This window comes from Bos grunniens, chromosome 19 (assembly GCF_055505025.1).
Source record: "Bos grunniens cultivar Pamir isolate PY7600 chromosome 19, Bosgru_T2T1.0, whole genome shotgun sequence".
Classification (NCBI taxonomy): domain Eukaryota; kingdom Metazoa; phylum Chordata; class Mammalia; order Artiodactyla; family Bovidae; genus Bos; species Bos grunniens.
Window position 1 is genome coordinate 16,299,443 of NC_141183.1, and position 15,937 is coordinate 16,315,379.

Below are 15,937 nucleotides of genomic sequence, written 5' to 3' on the forward strand. Positions count from 1 at the left end.
GGAAGGACCCTTGGTCAGAAGCCCCGCCATGCCCGCCCGCTGCCCAGAATGACCAGGACCCGGGGGGAGAGGGCTAGTCCTGCCTGCCACTCACCTGATGGGGAGAAGCTGCTCGCCTCAGCTGTAGGGGAGGAGGGACCAGTTAACAACAGTGGTAGTAACAATACAGTAATAATAAGCAAACATGCAAGAACATTTCCTGCAGTGCCAGACACTTAATTGGCTCATTTACTTCTCTCATAGGTACTCTTATTACTGTTGTTGTTTAGCCGCAGAGTCGTGTCCGACTCTTCTGCAACCCCTTGGACTGTAGCCTGCCAGGCTCCTCTGGCCATGGGATTTCCCAGGCAAGAATACTGGAGGGGGTTGCCATTTCCTCCTGCAGGGGATCTTCCCAACCCAGGGACTGAACCCGCATCTCCTGCGTTGGCAGGGAGATTCTTTGCCACTGAGCCACCTTCAAAGCCCATAGGTACTTTTATTACCCCATTTTACATGAATAAACTGAGGCCAGAGAGCTTGAGCAATTTACCCAAGGTCACAGAGTTGGCAAACGGTTTGGCCTGGGCTCGAACCCCATATCCCTGCCTTTAACCACTACAAAATGGTTACTGTCTACCAATGGCTGTCTACTCTGGCAATTTTCAGGAAGGGCCAGTCCTTGGTACAGACCAATTGATCCCAGAGGAGGGTCCCGGTGACCCCAGGCCTGTTGACTCCCTCCCATCCACTGTGTGGCCTGCAGAATGAGCAGCGGCCCGGGCCCCCCCGCCCCCCAGCACCAGATGTCTCCCGCACCTCGAGGGAGCTTACAGACGACGCCCATGCTGATGTTGGTGCAGGCCCCCGGGCGCCACAGCCCGCTGCTGCTCTGGATCCAGTAGCAGCTGTTGTGGCTCAGCATGCTGGGGCCCAGGCCCGGGGGCCCCCAGTTGGAGTAGTTCACAGCTGTGTTGTCCTGCCAGACCAGGGTGCCCCCTGTGGGAAAGGTGGCATGGGGGGGTGCATTGTTGGGGATGGGGGAGCAGTGAAATGGAGCAGAAGCAGATGGGAGAGAAGAGGCCTGTTCTAGAAAACCCCCACATCCCACAGATCCTCACCCCCCTCCCACAGGCCCTCACCGCCCACCCCCCCACCCTTCACCACCAGCCAAGCCCCAGCGGAGGGCCTCCCGCTGTAGCCCAAGGCCTGCCCCTCCTGACCCTATACCCAGGAGGCCCACCTTTGGGGTTGAAGTTCATGCCCAGCCAGGCGCCCCGACTCTGGCCCTCAGAGCTCTGCAGATGCTCCCAGACAAACACGTTCTCCATCTCATCCAGGATGGACAGGACCGCGCCGCCCGCTGGACACAAAGGAGGCCGACGTCAGGGCAGGCCAGTCTCCTGGGGGGTAGCAGAGCCCCCGGAGAGGCCCCGCCCTCTTCCCTGGCAACCTGAATAGAGGATGGCATGGAGACGTGCGTGTAACGGGGGGCTACATTTACATCCATGTCCCGTCCCAGGTGGTCTGTGTGGATTGGGCCCTGAGGGGCACTGAGAGGTGAGTGCAGCCGACAAGCAGAGTGCAGCTCGGGGACTATATTCGTGGGGTCTCTGAGCGTCCTCGAGAGGGGTCGCCACCCGAAACGCCCAGGTGGGGGCGCTCGCCCCCTCCCCAGCCCACCTCTCTGGCAGCGCTGCAGCGCCTCCTTGTGGCCCAGCAGCAGCTCCATGTGGAAGGAGTAGCAGTGCTCTCGGAAGGGAATCCATGCCGAGTCCGCCAGCCCCTGGGGACAGCTCCCGTGGTAGCTTATTCGTCGCGGAGGAGGGGGCCCTGTGAGGGGGGAAATGCAGGATTGAGGAAGTGGCCCAGGGTCCTCCTGGGGTCGGCTTCTCCCTGGCCAGCCCTTGCCCCAGCGGGTGGGCACTCACCGCCGTGAACTCCACACACAGCACCCTGCAACTTGGTGTCACAGCTGGTGGTGCGCCAGGCACCATCCGTGTCCACGTAGGCGCAGCCCCCGGGGTGCTGGGGCTCCCCGTCCTGCCAGCTCACGTAGCTCAGCGGCTCCTCCGAGACCCAAGAGTACCGCCGGGAGCCCTGGGCACAGGGGGCCATCAGGACGGCAGCAAGGGGACCAGCCAGGGCCGGATGGAGGGGGGTGGCCACGGAAGGCAGGGGGTTAGGAGGAGACAGGGAGGGAACTGGGGGTAGGGGGCCCCAGCCCAGTGCCTACCTCCTCACTGGCCAGCCCAATCCAGAGTGGCGTGCGCAGCCCTCGGGCGGCCTGAGTGAGGAAGGCCTGGGTGTAGGGGTCAAGCACGTGCGCCAGGCTGGCATTTCGGCTCTCACACAGCAACAGGGCGTCGTGCCAGCGCAGCGGCTTCTGCAGCAGCCGGAAGGTGCCGTTGAGGTAGGAGAGCTCAGCGCCCGGGGCAGGGGGCGACGCTGCTGGGGATGGGCTCAGGGAGGGGTCTACAGGGAAGGGGGCAGGACTCAGGCCGGGCTCTGCTCCCCTCACCCCATCCCCAGGCATGAGGCCGAGGGGGAACAGCAGGCAGAGACCAACTCTCCTTTGGGCATGGTAACCGTCGGTCACTGTTGTTATTAATAATATGTTCTTACTAGTAAAGGGATGAGGAACCTTGAGGCTGACCAGGAACCCAGGGCAGAGGGACCCCTGCTCAGAGCTGCAGAAGCCTCAGATGTTGAACCACGGGGTCCCTGCCACAATGCATGCCCAATGTCTTAGTTCTGCCTGGGTAGCCCTCCAAATCCCAAACCTTCCTCCTGCAACCCCTGGATGCTCACTGCCTGTCCCTCTGATCGGTGCCTGGCCTTTCTGCACATTTGCTTCCCAAGCAGAGTGGTCCCCTGAGATCAGGGACCATGCCTCATTCCTCCTGGCTCGGCCCACAGCATCCAGCCCTGGGCTGAGGTTTCCAGGCTCCCGGGTGATACCTACCCGTGGCCTTCTGGCAGATGAAGCCATGGGTCTCCTCTGCACAGCTCCGGTCATCCCAGCGGCCAGTGAAGTGGGTTGAGGGGCTATGCAGGACCACGGCACAGCTGGTCTGGGGGGAAGGAGCCGCTCAGGGGAGCCCCAAGAGCTGCCTGCCTTGTGCCACCACCCCCAAAAGTCTGTACTATGAGCAAAGAGGTTGCAAGGGGGTCCCCAGGTGTGAAGACACGTGCTGCGGGCCAGGGCGGGTTAGCGGGTGAAGAGGAGAGCATGGGGCAGGGGCTTCCTCACCGGTATGTTGCCGCTGGGAGCAGGGCTAGGGCCAGAGGGCTCCCCAGGGGCCCAGTTGGCGTACTGCAGAGGCTCCTGCTCCACCCACTGGAAGTCCCTCTTTGAGGCATGGAGGCCAATCCAAAGGTCAAAGGTCACATTGGGCAGGCTGGCTGTGATGAACGCTACAGTCCCCCAGAACAGACTGTGATGAGCCACAGGGCGGCAGCCCCCTCCTCACTCTGCTCTAGCCGTCTAGGGGGACGGTATCAGAGGATTCTGGGGCCTCCCCCTGGGCTGACCCTACCTTGCTCTAAGGGGTTTGCAATGGTGACCAGTTGGGCCTCTTGCTGTTCACAGGAGAACTGTGCCTCTGACCACTTCACCCGGTCCTGGGGGTCCTGGCCTTGGATTCTGAAACACTGTGGGGCGGAGGGGGGAGGCGTGACACCCAGCTCCACCTCCCTGGCCCCCACACCCAGGAACTCCGACCCCTCAGCGCCAGGCCCTGGGGAGGCTTTGGGGGTTGGGAGAGAAAAACAGGAGAACCAGGACATCTGGGTCTCCTTGACCAAGGCTCTGATACCCTCCCGACCTGGCATGGCAAATTCACATACACTTGCCCACCCCTGAGGAATTTTAAAGTGGGAAGATTTCTCTGGGCCACCAAATGCTGCACTACCTATGACAGCAACCCCTGGGCCACGCCTGGGGACAAGGTCTGTCTGGTTCTTGGCTTCATATACTTCAAAGGCCTTCAACAGAATTATTGGTATCATTACAATGATGCTGACAAATTAAGAAAGGGACCGGTTACATATATGAAATATATTGTTTTAGATTAGGTGGAGGAAGCCATAAGAATAAGCTTTTGGAGCAATTCAATGACATGGAGAAATACTCAAAATACAACACTGAGGAAAAAAAGGTTGGCTACAAAATTGTGCTATTTAGTATGATCTCAGTTACGGGGGAAAAGTCAGAAAGTGGAGTGACAAATATGGATAGTGGTTATCTCTGGAGAGTATAGATGAGTTTTAGTTTTTTTTGTTTCAAAATATAAATAATACATCTTACTCTTTTTGTTTTCTTTAAGGCAGAAAAGGTGTATTATTTGCTTGAATAATCTGAAGACAGTGAGAGCTCCATGACACTATGAGCTGGCTGCACTCCAGCGCATGACAAAGATTTATGGATTATGTTATCTAGTGTTAACTAATCTAATCCTCACAACTCAGTTAAGCAGTCTTACAGTGTCCGGCAAAGAAGGCATGATTCAAAGCTCATACTAAGGATGCCAGGGAAAACCACAAGGAAATAGCACACTTTGCTTCCTGGGATAAGCTCTTTCAGCCGCTAGATAAAAACAATGAAGGTCTAATCAGGTTGGATGAATCAGCCCATGGGTCACTAACCACTCTTGGAAAGAAACTCACACTCTAGAAGGAACATTTTGAAAACATGTTTAGAGGCACATCCATCCTGATTCTCTTGATTGCCTCAAACTCTCCTAGCTGTACACTCAAAATAGTTGGAAAGAGAATCTTCTAAATGTTGTTTTTTAAAAAATCTTCCAGAGACTTTTTTTAAACCCTCTCAATCAGTTCTTCTCAGTAGTTTATAAGGCAGATTCATTTAAATGCAAAAATTGATGAGCTAGTTTTTAAACAAAAATCGGCAGAAGGACTGAAAAATTTAATTGGCATTTAACTGGCAGAAGGACCGAAAAATGGAGAGAAGGACTTAGAAAGCCCAGCCAATGATGGATGAACTTTCTTCATCTATTTGTCTTTGTAAGGCAATCTTTTCATCTACAACAACCATTCAATCCATGTTCTAAAATAATTTGAACTCCAAACAAGACCTGTGAAGTCTGAATCAGTGTCAGACCTAGATTTTTTAATAAAGTATAGGGACTTCCCTGGTGGTCCAGTGGTTAAGAATCTGCCTGCCAACGCAGGGGACACAGGTTCTATCCCTGGTCGGGGAATATCCCACGTGCCACAGAGTAACTAAGCCCGTGAACCACAACGAAGAATAGCCCCAACTCGCCACAATTAGAGAAAGCCTGCAAAGGTCCTGCAAAGGAGGACCCAGTGCAGCCAAAAATAAATAAAGAAATTAAAAATTAATAAATAAAAATAATGAAGCATATGTGATCACTTTGCTCTTATCAAAATTATTTAAAATAGTAATAATTATTATAATTGATCAATTGAAGAGTGAGCACAAAATGTTTTTCATACCATTAAAAGGAAAAATTTTGAAAACCTAAAAATACTGTTTTAAAATCTTTCATTTCAGTTCAGTTCAGTCGCTCAGTCGTGTCCGACTCTTTGCAACCCCATGAATCACAGCTCGCCAGGCCTCCCTGTCCATCACCAACCCCCGGAGTTCACTCAGACTCACGTCCATTTAAAATCTTTAGCTCAGGCTTTAGATTGTTTTGTTCTTGTACATATTTTATTATATATGACATCAGTCACATTAATATGGAAAGTGAAAGTGAAGTCGCTCAGTCGTGTCCGACTCTTTGCGACCCCATGGACTATAGCCTACCAGGCTTCTCCATCCATGGGATTTTCCAGGCAAGAATACTGGAGTGGGGTGCCATTTCCTTCTCCAGGAGACCTTCCCATCCCAGGGATTGGACCCGGGTCTCCCTCATTGTAGGCAGATGCTTTTACCGTCTGAGCCACCAGGGAAGTCCCAATATGGAAGTAAATACATATATTTACTTTTGCACACATATGTAAGGCACACATATATATTTTGTATGTTCAACATTTTGTTTTTAATAAGAGTTCATTATCAAGATGTTTGGTGACCAAGGATCTAGAAAACTCACCAAACGATATGGGCAACCTTATTACTTTATGAACTGGAAGGTGTCACTACGCTGAGTTAGTGTCCGAGGGGTCTAGCCCTGGTCCTGGGGCTGAGCAGGGGAGAGGGTGGTAGGTTCAGGCCAGAGGCCATGACTCTGAGGTTGCCAGAGGGCCAGGACTCCTGAAGCTCAGCCTTCCCCTCAGGCCCCCTCCCTACTCCCTACCTTGTTGAGGAACTGGCTCCAGCCAGAGGGGCAGCCCCCTGTGGGCGGCGGGTCTGGGGGCTGCTGCTCTCTGGTGCTGTTGCGCCGCTTGCAGATGTAAGGCAAGGCTGTTGTGCACCTCTGGTCCCCCCAGTCCTCTGTGAAAAGTGAAGAGCAGTCACTCTGAGTGTGGGGCTGGGCTGCCAGCACCTGGCCTCACGCCCTGAGAGGAGGCGGTCCTGTGTCCAGCTCTGAACTCAAGTGCTCTGCGGCTGCTGGACAGGCACCGGCCTGCCCCTCTCTGGATCCAATCCTTTTTGGGTTGGGCGAACAGAGAGAATGAGAAGAGACTGAGGCCCCTGCCTGGGCTCACCTCGCTGCCCTGAACACCAACCCTCCCCTCGGCTTCTGCACCCTCTCTGCCCTACCCTGCCCTCACCTCGGCTGGCCATCATGTACACGCACTTCTTGTCCTTGCCGATGGGCCGAGGTTTGCCGGGGGCCCAGGAGATGAAGTTTATAATGGAACCATCTGTCCACCTGCAATGGCACAAGCAGGAGTGATCCCAGTACAGGGCACCAGGTTAGACCTCCCCTGAATGCAGAAGCGAGGGGGCAGAGACCAGGGCCCAAGTCTAGGGGCTCAGGGCCACAGACTGAAGAGCGAGGCTACTGAGCTCAGTGCAGCAGGAGTCCAAGGACCCAGTGCCTTCCATTTCTCTAACTAGAAAAGACGTCTAAGGATCCCAGAGCAGGAGTCCAGTGGCAACGCTGTGCTCAGACACTCATGTGCTCTCTGGTCTTTCTGGTAGGTGAGCCCTGAGCATGAAGAGGCCCCTCTGGACCATCATGTGTTCTTGCCCACGTCTTCAGTGGACCTTTTTCGTGAGTGACCCCAGCATAATACGAATTGTTGTTATTTAGTGCCCATGGACAGAGGAGCCTGGTAGGCTGCAGTCCATGGGGTCGTGAAGAGTCAGACACGACTGAGTGACTTCACTTTCACTTTTCACTTTCATGCATTGGAGAAGGAAATGGCAGCCCACTCCAGTGTTCTTGCCTGGAGAATCCCAGGGACGGGGGAGCCTGGTGGGCTGCCGTCTATGGGGTCCCAAAGAGTCAGACACGACCGAGTGAGTGAACAATGAGCTGGATGCAGCACCAAGGATTCAGACACCTTATTTTTAGTCCTAAGGACAACCCTACCAGGCAGGCCTCGTTGTTTCATTTTCTGGTGAGAAAACCAAGAGAGGCCCGGAAAGGTTAAGTCACTTGCTCAAGGCCACACAGCCCGCAATGGGCAGAACCGGATTCAAAACCAAATCTTGTCTCTTGTGTGCGATGCTGCCTCTCATTTCCAGCCCGAGTCCCTGCTAGCCATCCACGCATGCGCCCCGCTGCCCAGCCACACCCACCGCCCGGCCAGGACTCCCACCTGAAGCGCCCGTCGCTCTCTGAGGTGTGCAGGCCGATCCACCAGTGCTGCTCCTGGCCCCGAGAGAACTGGGGAAGCCGGGCAGGCAGGTGAGGATTGGCAGGGCCTTTTCCCTGGCTCCCGGGCTGCCCTCCCTGCTTGCTGGCATGCCCACCTTCTGCAGGTTGTGCCCCAGGAAGTCCAGCTCGGCCTGGCTGTGCACTGAGACCAGTTCAGCCTGGAACCACGTGCAGATGCGCTGCGCCTGCGCCCACGTGGAGTGGTGCTCGAAGAACTTATACTCAGCCTCCTGGAAACGCAGCCATTCCCGCCGGCCTGCAGGGGCAGCATGTGGGTGGAGTCCAGGCTTCGGCTGCCTGCCCACCCCGCCCAAGGAGGACAAGGCGGGTTCAGGGCAGCCAGGGCAGGCGGGCCTGCGAGCCCATCTGACCTGGACCAGTAATGTGCCCCGATCCCCTTTTCCCTCGGCTCAAACCCTTAACCCCCTTCCCTTCTGTCCTGGTCAAGCCCTTCCCTGGCCGGCTGCCAGGGGGTGTGGGATGGACAGGAAGCCTCACCTTGCGGGCTGACGTCAGGCTCCCGCACGTCCGTGCCTACGGGGACAACAGGGACAGACACGCTGCAGAGAAGGGAGACCCTTCCTTGGACCCCGGGCCCTGCCGCCCGTCATCCCTTGCCCGGTCCGGCAGCGCCGCCCCACCAACCTCGAGGGATCTTGCAGATCCAGTCCAGCTGCGTCTCGCACTGCATAGCCACCCACTGCAGGGAGGCCAAGTCGAGCACCGTGCAGCTGCGGATGTCATCATCGTCGTGCCGGCTCCGGTCGAAATTGTGGTAAGAGAACTGGTGACGTCAGAGGGGGAGAGGGGCCTCAGGCACAGGCTACCCCCAACCCCAGAGCAGACCAACGAGAGGCCTGGCATAAGCTGCGACCCCCCCCCCCGCGCCCCAACCTGGGCTAGGCACCCCCACCACCCTCTCCTTGCCATAGGCCCTGCCTCTACTGAACCTCGTGCACCTTCGAAAGGCCACGCCCACTCCAAAAGGCCACGCCCACATCCCGTCCATCCGCCCGCTCCCTCCAGGCCCCCTTACCCCAAGTCCATCACTCCAGCGCCAGCTCTGCCCGGCTCCGGGGTCTCGACGGTTCAGGCCGATCCAGAACCAGTGCTGCTCGTGGATCTCGGGCTCTGATTCACTTCAGCACAACCCAGGGGTGGAGACAGAAGGCATGGGGAGGGTCAGAGTTGTAGGGGAATCCTTGCAGTTGTGACTAGGGCAGTCCCGGGGGCCTGGAGCCTCTCCATCTGGGGTTCACACTGAAAACACTGTTGAGCCCACCGTAAAATGTCTTCTCCCCAGAGAGAACTGGGCCAGCTGGGCCGGGCACCCCGCTCACTGACTGAGGGCAGATGTGGCCTGGCCCCTTCCACTGCTGCCCTTTGGGTAGGGTGTGCCCCTCCAGCAAGTCTGCAGACTTCCACTTTAGGAAATAGACAGGGGCAGTGCATAGACCTGGGGCCATGGACTCAAACACACCTCGACTCCAGTCCTAGGTCATCCCTGGACCAGCTAGCTCTGTGACCTTGGGCAAATAACCCAACCTCTTGATCAGCCCACAAGGGATAATGTCTACTTTGTAGGGTTGAGGAGAGCATTGAATGTGGGTTCAATGTTTACTGCAGCCTCTGGCACACAGTGAGAAGCGATCAACATGGGCTCTAATAATCACTAGTCAAATAATGTCATTGTGCTGTTTGCTGGGAGGAGACGTCCCTGGAATTAAGATCTGGAAACCTGGATCCATTTGGATGTTTCCCAAGGCTAAGGGATGATGGGGTTGTGTGTCATAGGAACCCACGAGACAGAGACAGGGTTCTGGGGGGAACCCCCATGGGTAAATGCTCACTTTTGCAGCCTTTCTCGTCCTGTCTCTCAGGAAAAGCTGTTTATTGAGAAGTGTGGGTTATTATGGGATGGTGTAGGGTTACAGGAAGGGGCACTCACTTGGATAAGCTTATAGATTTTGCCAAGGAGAAGGAAAGATGGTAAAGATTAGGGTTGTATGTGTGCTCAGTCGCGTCTGATTCTTTGTGACCCCATGGACTATAGTCCACCAGGATCCTCTGTCCTTGGGATTTCCCATGCAAGAATACTGGAGTGAGTTGCCATTCTCTTCTCCAGGGGAATCTTTCCGATCCAGGGATTGAACCTGCATCTCCTGTGTCTACTGCACTGAAGGTGGATTCTTTACTGCTGAGCCACCAGGGAAGCCCCTAAGGGTTAGGGTTAGGTTTGTGTGATCTGAGAGTCCGAGAGGGTGCTGTTGGCTCACATGAGCAACACAGGGTCTCCGACTCCATCGAGACCAGGGTTACTTAAGTGGGGACAGGGCAGGCCTGGCACTAGCAGCAGACACACAGGTCATTCCAAGCCTCGGGCAAACCTCGCTGGGGTCCCCTTCCCCCTGCCCACTGCCCTGTGTCCAGCAAAACCAAGAGCCCCACACACGTGCACATGGGCCAGCGCCTTAAGCTCAGTACCCGAAGATCTTGTTGAGCATGTTGGCCACAAAGTGCTCCTCTTCGTAGCTGGCCAGGCTCAGCAGCTGGGCCCCCAGCTCCTGGCAGGCCCCCTGGGCCTGGACCCAGGTCTTCTTATCCTGCAGCCGCTCCGAGCTGAACACCTGCAGGGGCAGAGTCCAAGCTGTCCCCCGGCCCACCTCCCCACGGGACACTTGCCCTCCATGACTTGTGTGGAGAGGGGGCTGGGGCTTCAGTGGACAGGGTGTCGAGGCTAGTTAAGACAGCCCTGCTCATCAGAGAGGAAGCCCCTGGGGAGGAAAACTGGCACAGGCACCTCCCAGAGATGGTCCCAGTGACGAGTGGGGCAATCAGGGCTCTTATCCCAGCAGAGCCACAGTTTGCTGTGGGCAAGTCCCTCTGCTCCCTGGATTTCAGTATCTTTCTATAATAAAAGACCCTGGACTACCTCAGTGGCTCCCAAACCCAGCCAGGTTTAAAAACACAGATCACCAGGCCCCACCACAGCCCACTGAATCCCCATCTCTATAGTGACAGCCTGGAAGATTTTTAAATTTTTTTAAACCGAAGTACTTCTGTACTTTGGTTTAAAACATTGATTTACAATGTTACGTGAATTACTGCTGTACAGCAATGTGATTCAATTATAAATATATATATATGTGTGCGGGCTAAATCGCTTGTCATGTCCTATTCTTTGCAACTCTATGGACTGTAGCCCACCAGGCTCCTCTGTCCATGGGATTCTCCAGGCAAGAATACTGGAGTAGGTTGCCATGCCCTCCTCCAGGGGGATCTTCCTGACCCAGGGATTGAACTCGAGTCTCATTATGTTTCCTGCAGTGGCAGGCAGGTTCTTTACCACTAGTGTTACCTGGGAAGCCCATAAATATATACAGATTCTTTTTTAATATTCTTTTCCATTATGATTTATCATAGAATATTGAATATAGTTCTGTGCTATACAGTAGGATCTTGTTCTTTACTTATTATATATATAAAAGCTTATATCTGCTAACCCAAACCTCCTACTCCATTTCTCTGCCAACCCCCTTCCCTTGGCAACCACCAGTCTCTTCTCTACATCTGTGATTTTGTTTCTATGTCATAGAAAGGTTCATCTCTGTCACATTTTAGATTCCACATATAAGGGGTCACATATAAATCACGCTCCCGGGGCAATTCTAAAGAGCTGCCAGCCTGGCCCCATCTGAGCGTCTCTAAAACTGATGGTCTCTGTGGGTTTTTCAATTCCTCAATTGTTTACTGAGCACCTGCTGTGCACCAGGCCTCAGAGGACACTGACAAGAGTTTCAACAGAAAGGACCTAAGGGGAGAAGTTTCTCTAGGGCCCACCTGCTCGGATCATGGCTGGGTCCCACCGGGACCACCCACCCTGCCAGGGATGCTGTCTCTCTGCTCTTGTTTCTCTCCCCCCACCCCGAGGCCCACAGGCTGCCTACCTTATAGCAGTGCCGGAGTTTGGGATCTGAGCCCCAGCCCTGCGGACAGGCGCCGGTGAGGCTGGGCGTGGGGTCTGGCCCAGGCAGCTCAGGCGTCACGGGCGTGCCCAGGCTCTGGCGGCAGATGTAGCGAGCCCGGAACGATGTGCAGTTCTTCACCTCCCACAGCCCCATGGCACTGCCTGTGGCCAGGGCCACGCAGCCCCCACGGCTGTACCCTGGAGGAGGGAGGAGGGAACCCACACACTGAGCCCTGCCTCACATCCCCGAGGGGCACCTCCCTGGCCCCCGCATGGGGAGCCAGCTTGGCCATCTCTGCAGGGACATGTGCTGTGGGGTTGGGGGTGGCAGGGCTGGAGAGAGCAGGAAGGAAATGGAGGCAGAAGCCTCACTCTGTGTTGGCTCCTGTGAGATCTTAGGCAAGTTGCTTAACCTCTCTGAGCCTGTTTCATCATCTACTCCATCTTTGAAAAGGCTTAAAAAAGTTAACAGGGGACTTCCTTAAAAAAGATAACAGTGGATTCGCGGTTAAGAATCTTCCTTCCAAAGGGATATGGGATCGGTCCCTGGTTGGGGAACTAAGATTCCACATGCTGTCGGGCAACTAGAGAAGCCTGTGTACTGCAACCACTGAGCCCGCGAGGAAGACCCAGCACAGCCAAAAAAATAAAAAAATAAAAGATTTATAAAAAAAATTTTTTTAAGATAATAAATGTGAAATGGCATAATAGGAAGCACTTGTTCTATGCCCACTATTCCAAGGGCTTTACATATATTAACCCATGCAAGCCGCATGTCAGCCCCGTGAGGAAAGAACCATTATCCCCATTGGACAGATGAGGAAACTGAGGCTCAAAGATGGACAGCTAATAAACTGCAAAGTCAGGACCCGAGCCAGGCATTTCAGCTCTGGAGGCCATCCTTCTATCCATATTACCACACTCTATGAATGCTGTCTCCTATGAAGCCCTGGGTCTCGGTCGTGGCAGGGGTGATCCACCATGGCCCTCCCGGCTTCACCAAGGCACCGCCGAGAAGGGGGCTGAGTGAGGGGCTCACCAGGCTGGTCCCGGTTCCAGTGGGTGTACATGACCTCGTCCCCGCTGAGCCAGCGGAAAGAACCGGTGAAGTTGAGGTCCTGCAGGGCCGTCCAGAAGTACTCGCCATCCCAGTTGTAGATGAGGCTGCTGACAAAGGCCTGCTCGAACCTGTGTGAGAGAGGCTGGTCAAGGCAGGCAGCTCAACCCCCACAGCTCCGGGGGCCCCAGGCCAGACGGCCTGCTCAGGGAGCTTGGGTGCTGCAGCCGATCGGAAACTTGCTCAGGGAAGTGGGGACCCCTGGGGAAGCTGCAGCTGACACAGCTGACCCCCGCTGCTGTCTGCATCTCCACGCCTTGCTGAGAGAAAAATCAGACACGAGCCAACTCTTGCCTGGAGAATGCCAAGCACAGAGGACCCTGGCGGGCTACAGTCCACGGGATGACAAAGAGTCGGACAAGACTGTGAGACTAACTTTCACTTTTCAAGGCCTCTTTGGGGCATCCAGCCCACATAGAGGCCTGTTTCTGCCCCCGCCCAGGAACTGCCCCATGCTGGGGTCGCCTAATAAACTAGAGTCATTCTTATGATAATATTAGAAAAAGGCCCTGGAGATAGTTGAAGCTCAGAGGGACTCAATGCTCAAGTCCCTCTGGACTTGATGGCAGACTGCTGCCCCTTCTGGTGGAGGGACCGCATTCGACCAGGACATAGGGGTGGGCTGGTCCCCCTCTCATACCTGTTGGTGATGGTAACCAGCTGAGAGCCGTGGTCGGTGCACAGGCGCCGGGCCTCACTGTAGGTCACCTGGTCCTCTCCCAGCCAGTAGCAGGAGGGGCTGTGCCACGTCCAACCCTGGCTCAAGAGAGTGGGCAGAAAAGGGGGTGTCTGGGGGAGGGCTTCTTCTCTCTCACTGATACATCCTGGGGTGGGGATGCCAGCAGTGGCACCACTGAATTTTCTGCAGGCTTGAGCACAGGACTGAGGGGGCTGGTTTGACACCAGAGCCGGCTCTTCCTGTGCTGTCTGCACTGTGCCACGCCACACTGCCCCGCCTACCATCACCCACAGCTGCCAGGTCCAGAGTGGAAGCGTGGCCCAAGGGAGGCAGCCAGTCACCCGGCCTGTGGCCTGGCCAAGAAAGATGAGTGGCCCACTGGACTCCTCTCTCGGGTATTTGAACCAAGAGACGTATTGGGAAAACTGCCAGCTGGCTGGGAAATGAGAGCTGAAAAGCTGGGAGAGCGGCCAGCAAGTGGAGGGGGCTGGTTGATCCTCAGGGGCCTGGAGAAGCTGGAGTAATGGAATGGAGGCAGTGCCTGCCTGAGGGCGGTGGGGGCGGAGAACAAGCCCTCAGTGAGGGGCAGCAAAGTTGCAGTAGACCGCCTGTCCTTCACGGCTGGCTCGCAACAGCCCCCCCAACCCACCCCAGAAGACCAGGGAGGCTTTACCCCACCAACCCATGGCCCCTTGGGTCGCCCTGAGGGCCTCTCCGCCCCTGCAGACAAGGACCTGAGGCTCTGAGACATTACATGGCTTGATTTTATACAGACTGTACAGGTGGAGCCCAGGCCTGAACCCACGCCACAGAGACTGCATCCATCCCCGCCACAGCCCTGCTCCTCCTAAAATGACCCCAGGTGCCTACCAGGGTCTTCGCCTCCAGCAGGCCTTCGAGGGGGATACCTGGGGTGGGGGCGGGGGCTGGAGCCCGGGAGAGAGGTGAGGTGGGGGGAGGGGGGCAGCCCCCTGGGCAGGAGCCAGTTCAGAACAAGCTGGTGTGTGTATATGTGTGTTTATGTATGTGTAGGTGTATGTGTTTAGTCGTATTTATGCATATGCGCATGTATGTGTATATGAGTATGTGTGTGTACGTGTGTATGTGTCATTGATGTTTAGTCTCTGAGTCATGCCCGACTCTTTGCGAACCTATGGACTGTAGCCCACCAGGCTCCTCTCTCCATGGGATTTTCCAGGCAAGAATACTGGAGTAGGTTGCCATTTCCTAGTCCAGGGGATCTTCCCAACTCAGGGATCAAACCCACATCTCTTGCATTGGCAGGTGGATATTCTTTACCACCGAGCCATCAGGGAAGTGTGTGTGTGTGTGTGTGTGTGTGTGTGTATTGTGTGTGTGTGGATATGTGTGTTTATGTATGTATGTATATGTATGTATGTATATGTGTGTGTTTGGGGGGCTTCCCTGGTGGCTCGGACAATAAAGAATCTGCCTGCAATGAAGGAGACCTGGGATCAATTCCTAGGTTGGGAAGATTCCCTGGAGAAAGGAATGGCAACCCACTCCAGTATTCTTGCCTGGAGAATTCCATGGACAGAGGAGCCTGGCAGGCTACAGTCCATGGGTCACAAAGTGTTGGACGTGACTGAGTAACTAACACTTTCTCTTCCTTTTCATATAGGTGTGTTTACATGTGTATGTATATGTGTGTATGGGGGGAGAGGCACAGACCCCCATATTCCAGCAGGACTGTGCTAAGACCCCTGGCTCTCCTGGGGTGTTAACCATGGCAGCTCAACAACCCCCCACCCACTCCAGGCTGGCCCTGGCGCGGGACAGTTAGTAGTAGCCCCTCTGCTTCACCCAGCCTGGTCAGAGCCCCGGCCAGCCCCTAACCACGCTGGCCCCCACACTCTTCAGCCCGGTCCCGTGTGCTCTCCCTTCCTCCCCACTAGAGCTCATGCCTGCAGGCATTTCCTGCTCTCCCCTAGGGGAGAGTTCGGGGTGCAGGGGGGTGGGTGTGATAAGGCGGCTTGATCCAAAGGAAGATAGAGTGAGGAACCAGACTGGCAGTGAGGGGCCGGCAGGAGGAACGTGGCTTCGGCAGAGGGAGCCGCCAGGGGCCCAGACACCACAAAGTGGCCTTTATGAGCAGCCTGCCCACACGCTCCACACTGCTCACATCCCTGCCTGTCAGGACAGGGAGGGGGGTAGGCGTGGGACTGAAGGAGGGAAACGGGTCAATCCCTCGCCCTCACCCTCACTCACACCCTGTCTCCCCGACTTATTCACAGGGAGGGTGACCAGAGTGGCCTGGTTCCCCCACCCCCACCCCAGGAGAAAGACAAGCACACACTGTGTCTGTGGCTGGTGTGCGTGCCAGCAAAGATGGGTGGGAAAGCGGGGGCTGGGGGAGAGCGAGGGTACACAGAGGAGACCTAGGTGGTCCCCAGCAGCCTCCACACAGGTGATGACTG

The 15,937-nt window shown here is 55.5% G+C and overlaps 1 protein-coding gene across 2 annotated transcripts in view; it reads right to left on the reverse strand.

Moving 5' to 3' along the window:
* MRC2 (mannose receptor C-type 2) overlaps positions 1–15,937 on the reverse strand; it is a 59,623-nt gene that overhangs the window by 1,367 nt on the left and 42,319 nt on the right. For both annotated transcript variants that reach the window (XM_086357083.1, XM_086357082.1), the window contains exons 10-29: positions 13,461–13,576; positions 12,743–12,891; positions 11,684–11,901; positions 10,221–10,363; positions 8,773–8,875; positions 8,382–8,520; positions 8,235–8,270; positions 7,832–7,992; positions 7,678–7,745; positions 6,682–6,782; positions 6,264–6,400; positions 3,519–3,633; positions 3,233–3,396; positions 2,945–3,053; positions 2,216–2,454; positions 1,911–2,079; positions 1,663–1,812; positions 1,223–1,342; positions 799–978; positions 95–121 (exon numbers count right to left, since the gene is read on the reverse strand). In XM_086357083.1, coding sequence (XP_086213209.1) covers positions 95–121; positions 799–978; positions 1,223–1,342; positions 1,663–1,812; positions 1,911–2,079; positions 2,216–2,454; positions 2,945–3,053; positions 3,233–3,396; positions 3,519–3,633; positions 6,264–6,400; positions 6,682–6,782; positions 7,678–7,745; positions 7,832–7,992; positions 8,235–8,270; positions 8,382–8,520; positions 8,773–8,875; positions 10,221–10,363; positions 11,684–11,901; positions 12,743–12,891; positions 13,461–13,576 — 2,644 coding nt within the window. The remainder of the gene's footprint in view (positions 1–94; positions 122–798; positions 979–1,222; positions 1,343–1,662; positions 1,813–1,910; positions 2,080–2,215; positions 2,455–2,944; positions 3,054–3,232; positions 3,397–3,518; positions 3,634–6,263; positions 6,401–6,681; positions 6,783–7,677; positions 7,746–7,831; positions 7,993–8,234; positions 8,271–8,381; positions 8,521–8,772; positions 8,876–10,220; positions 10,364–11,683; positions 11,902–12,742; positions 12,892–13,460; positions 13,577–15,937) is intronic.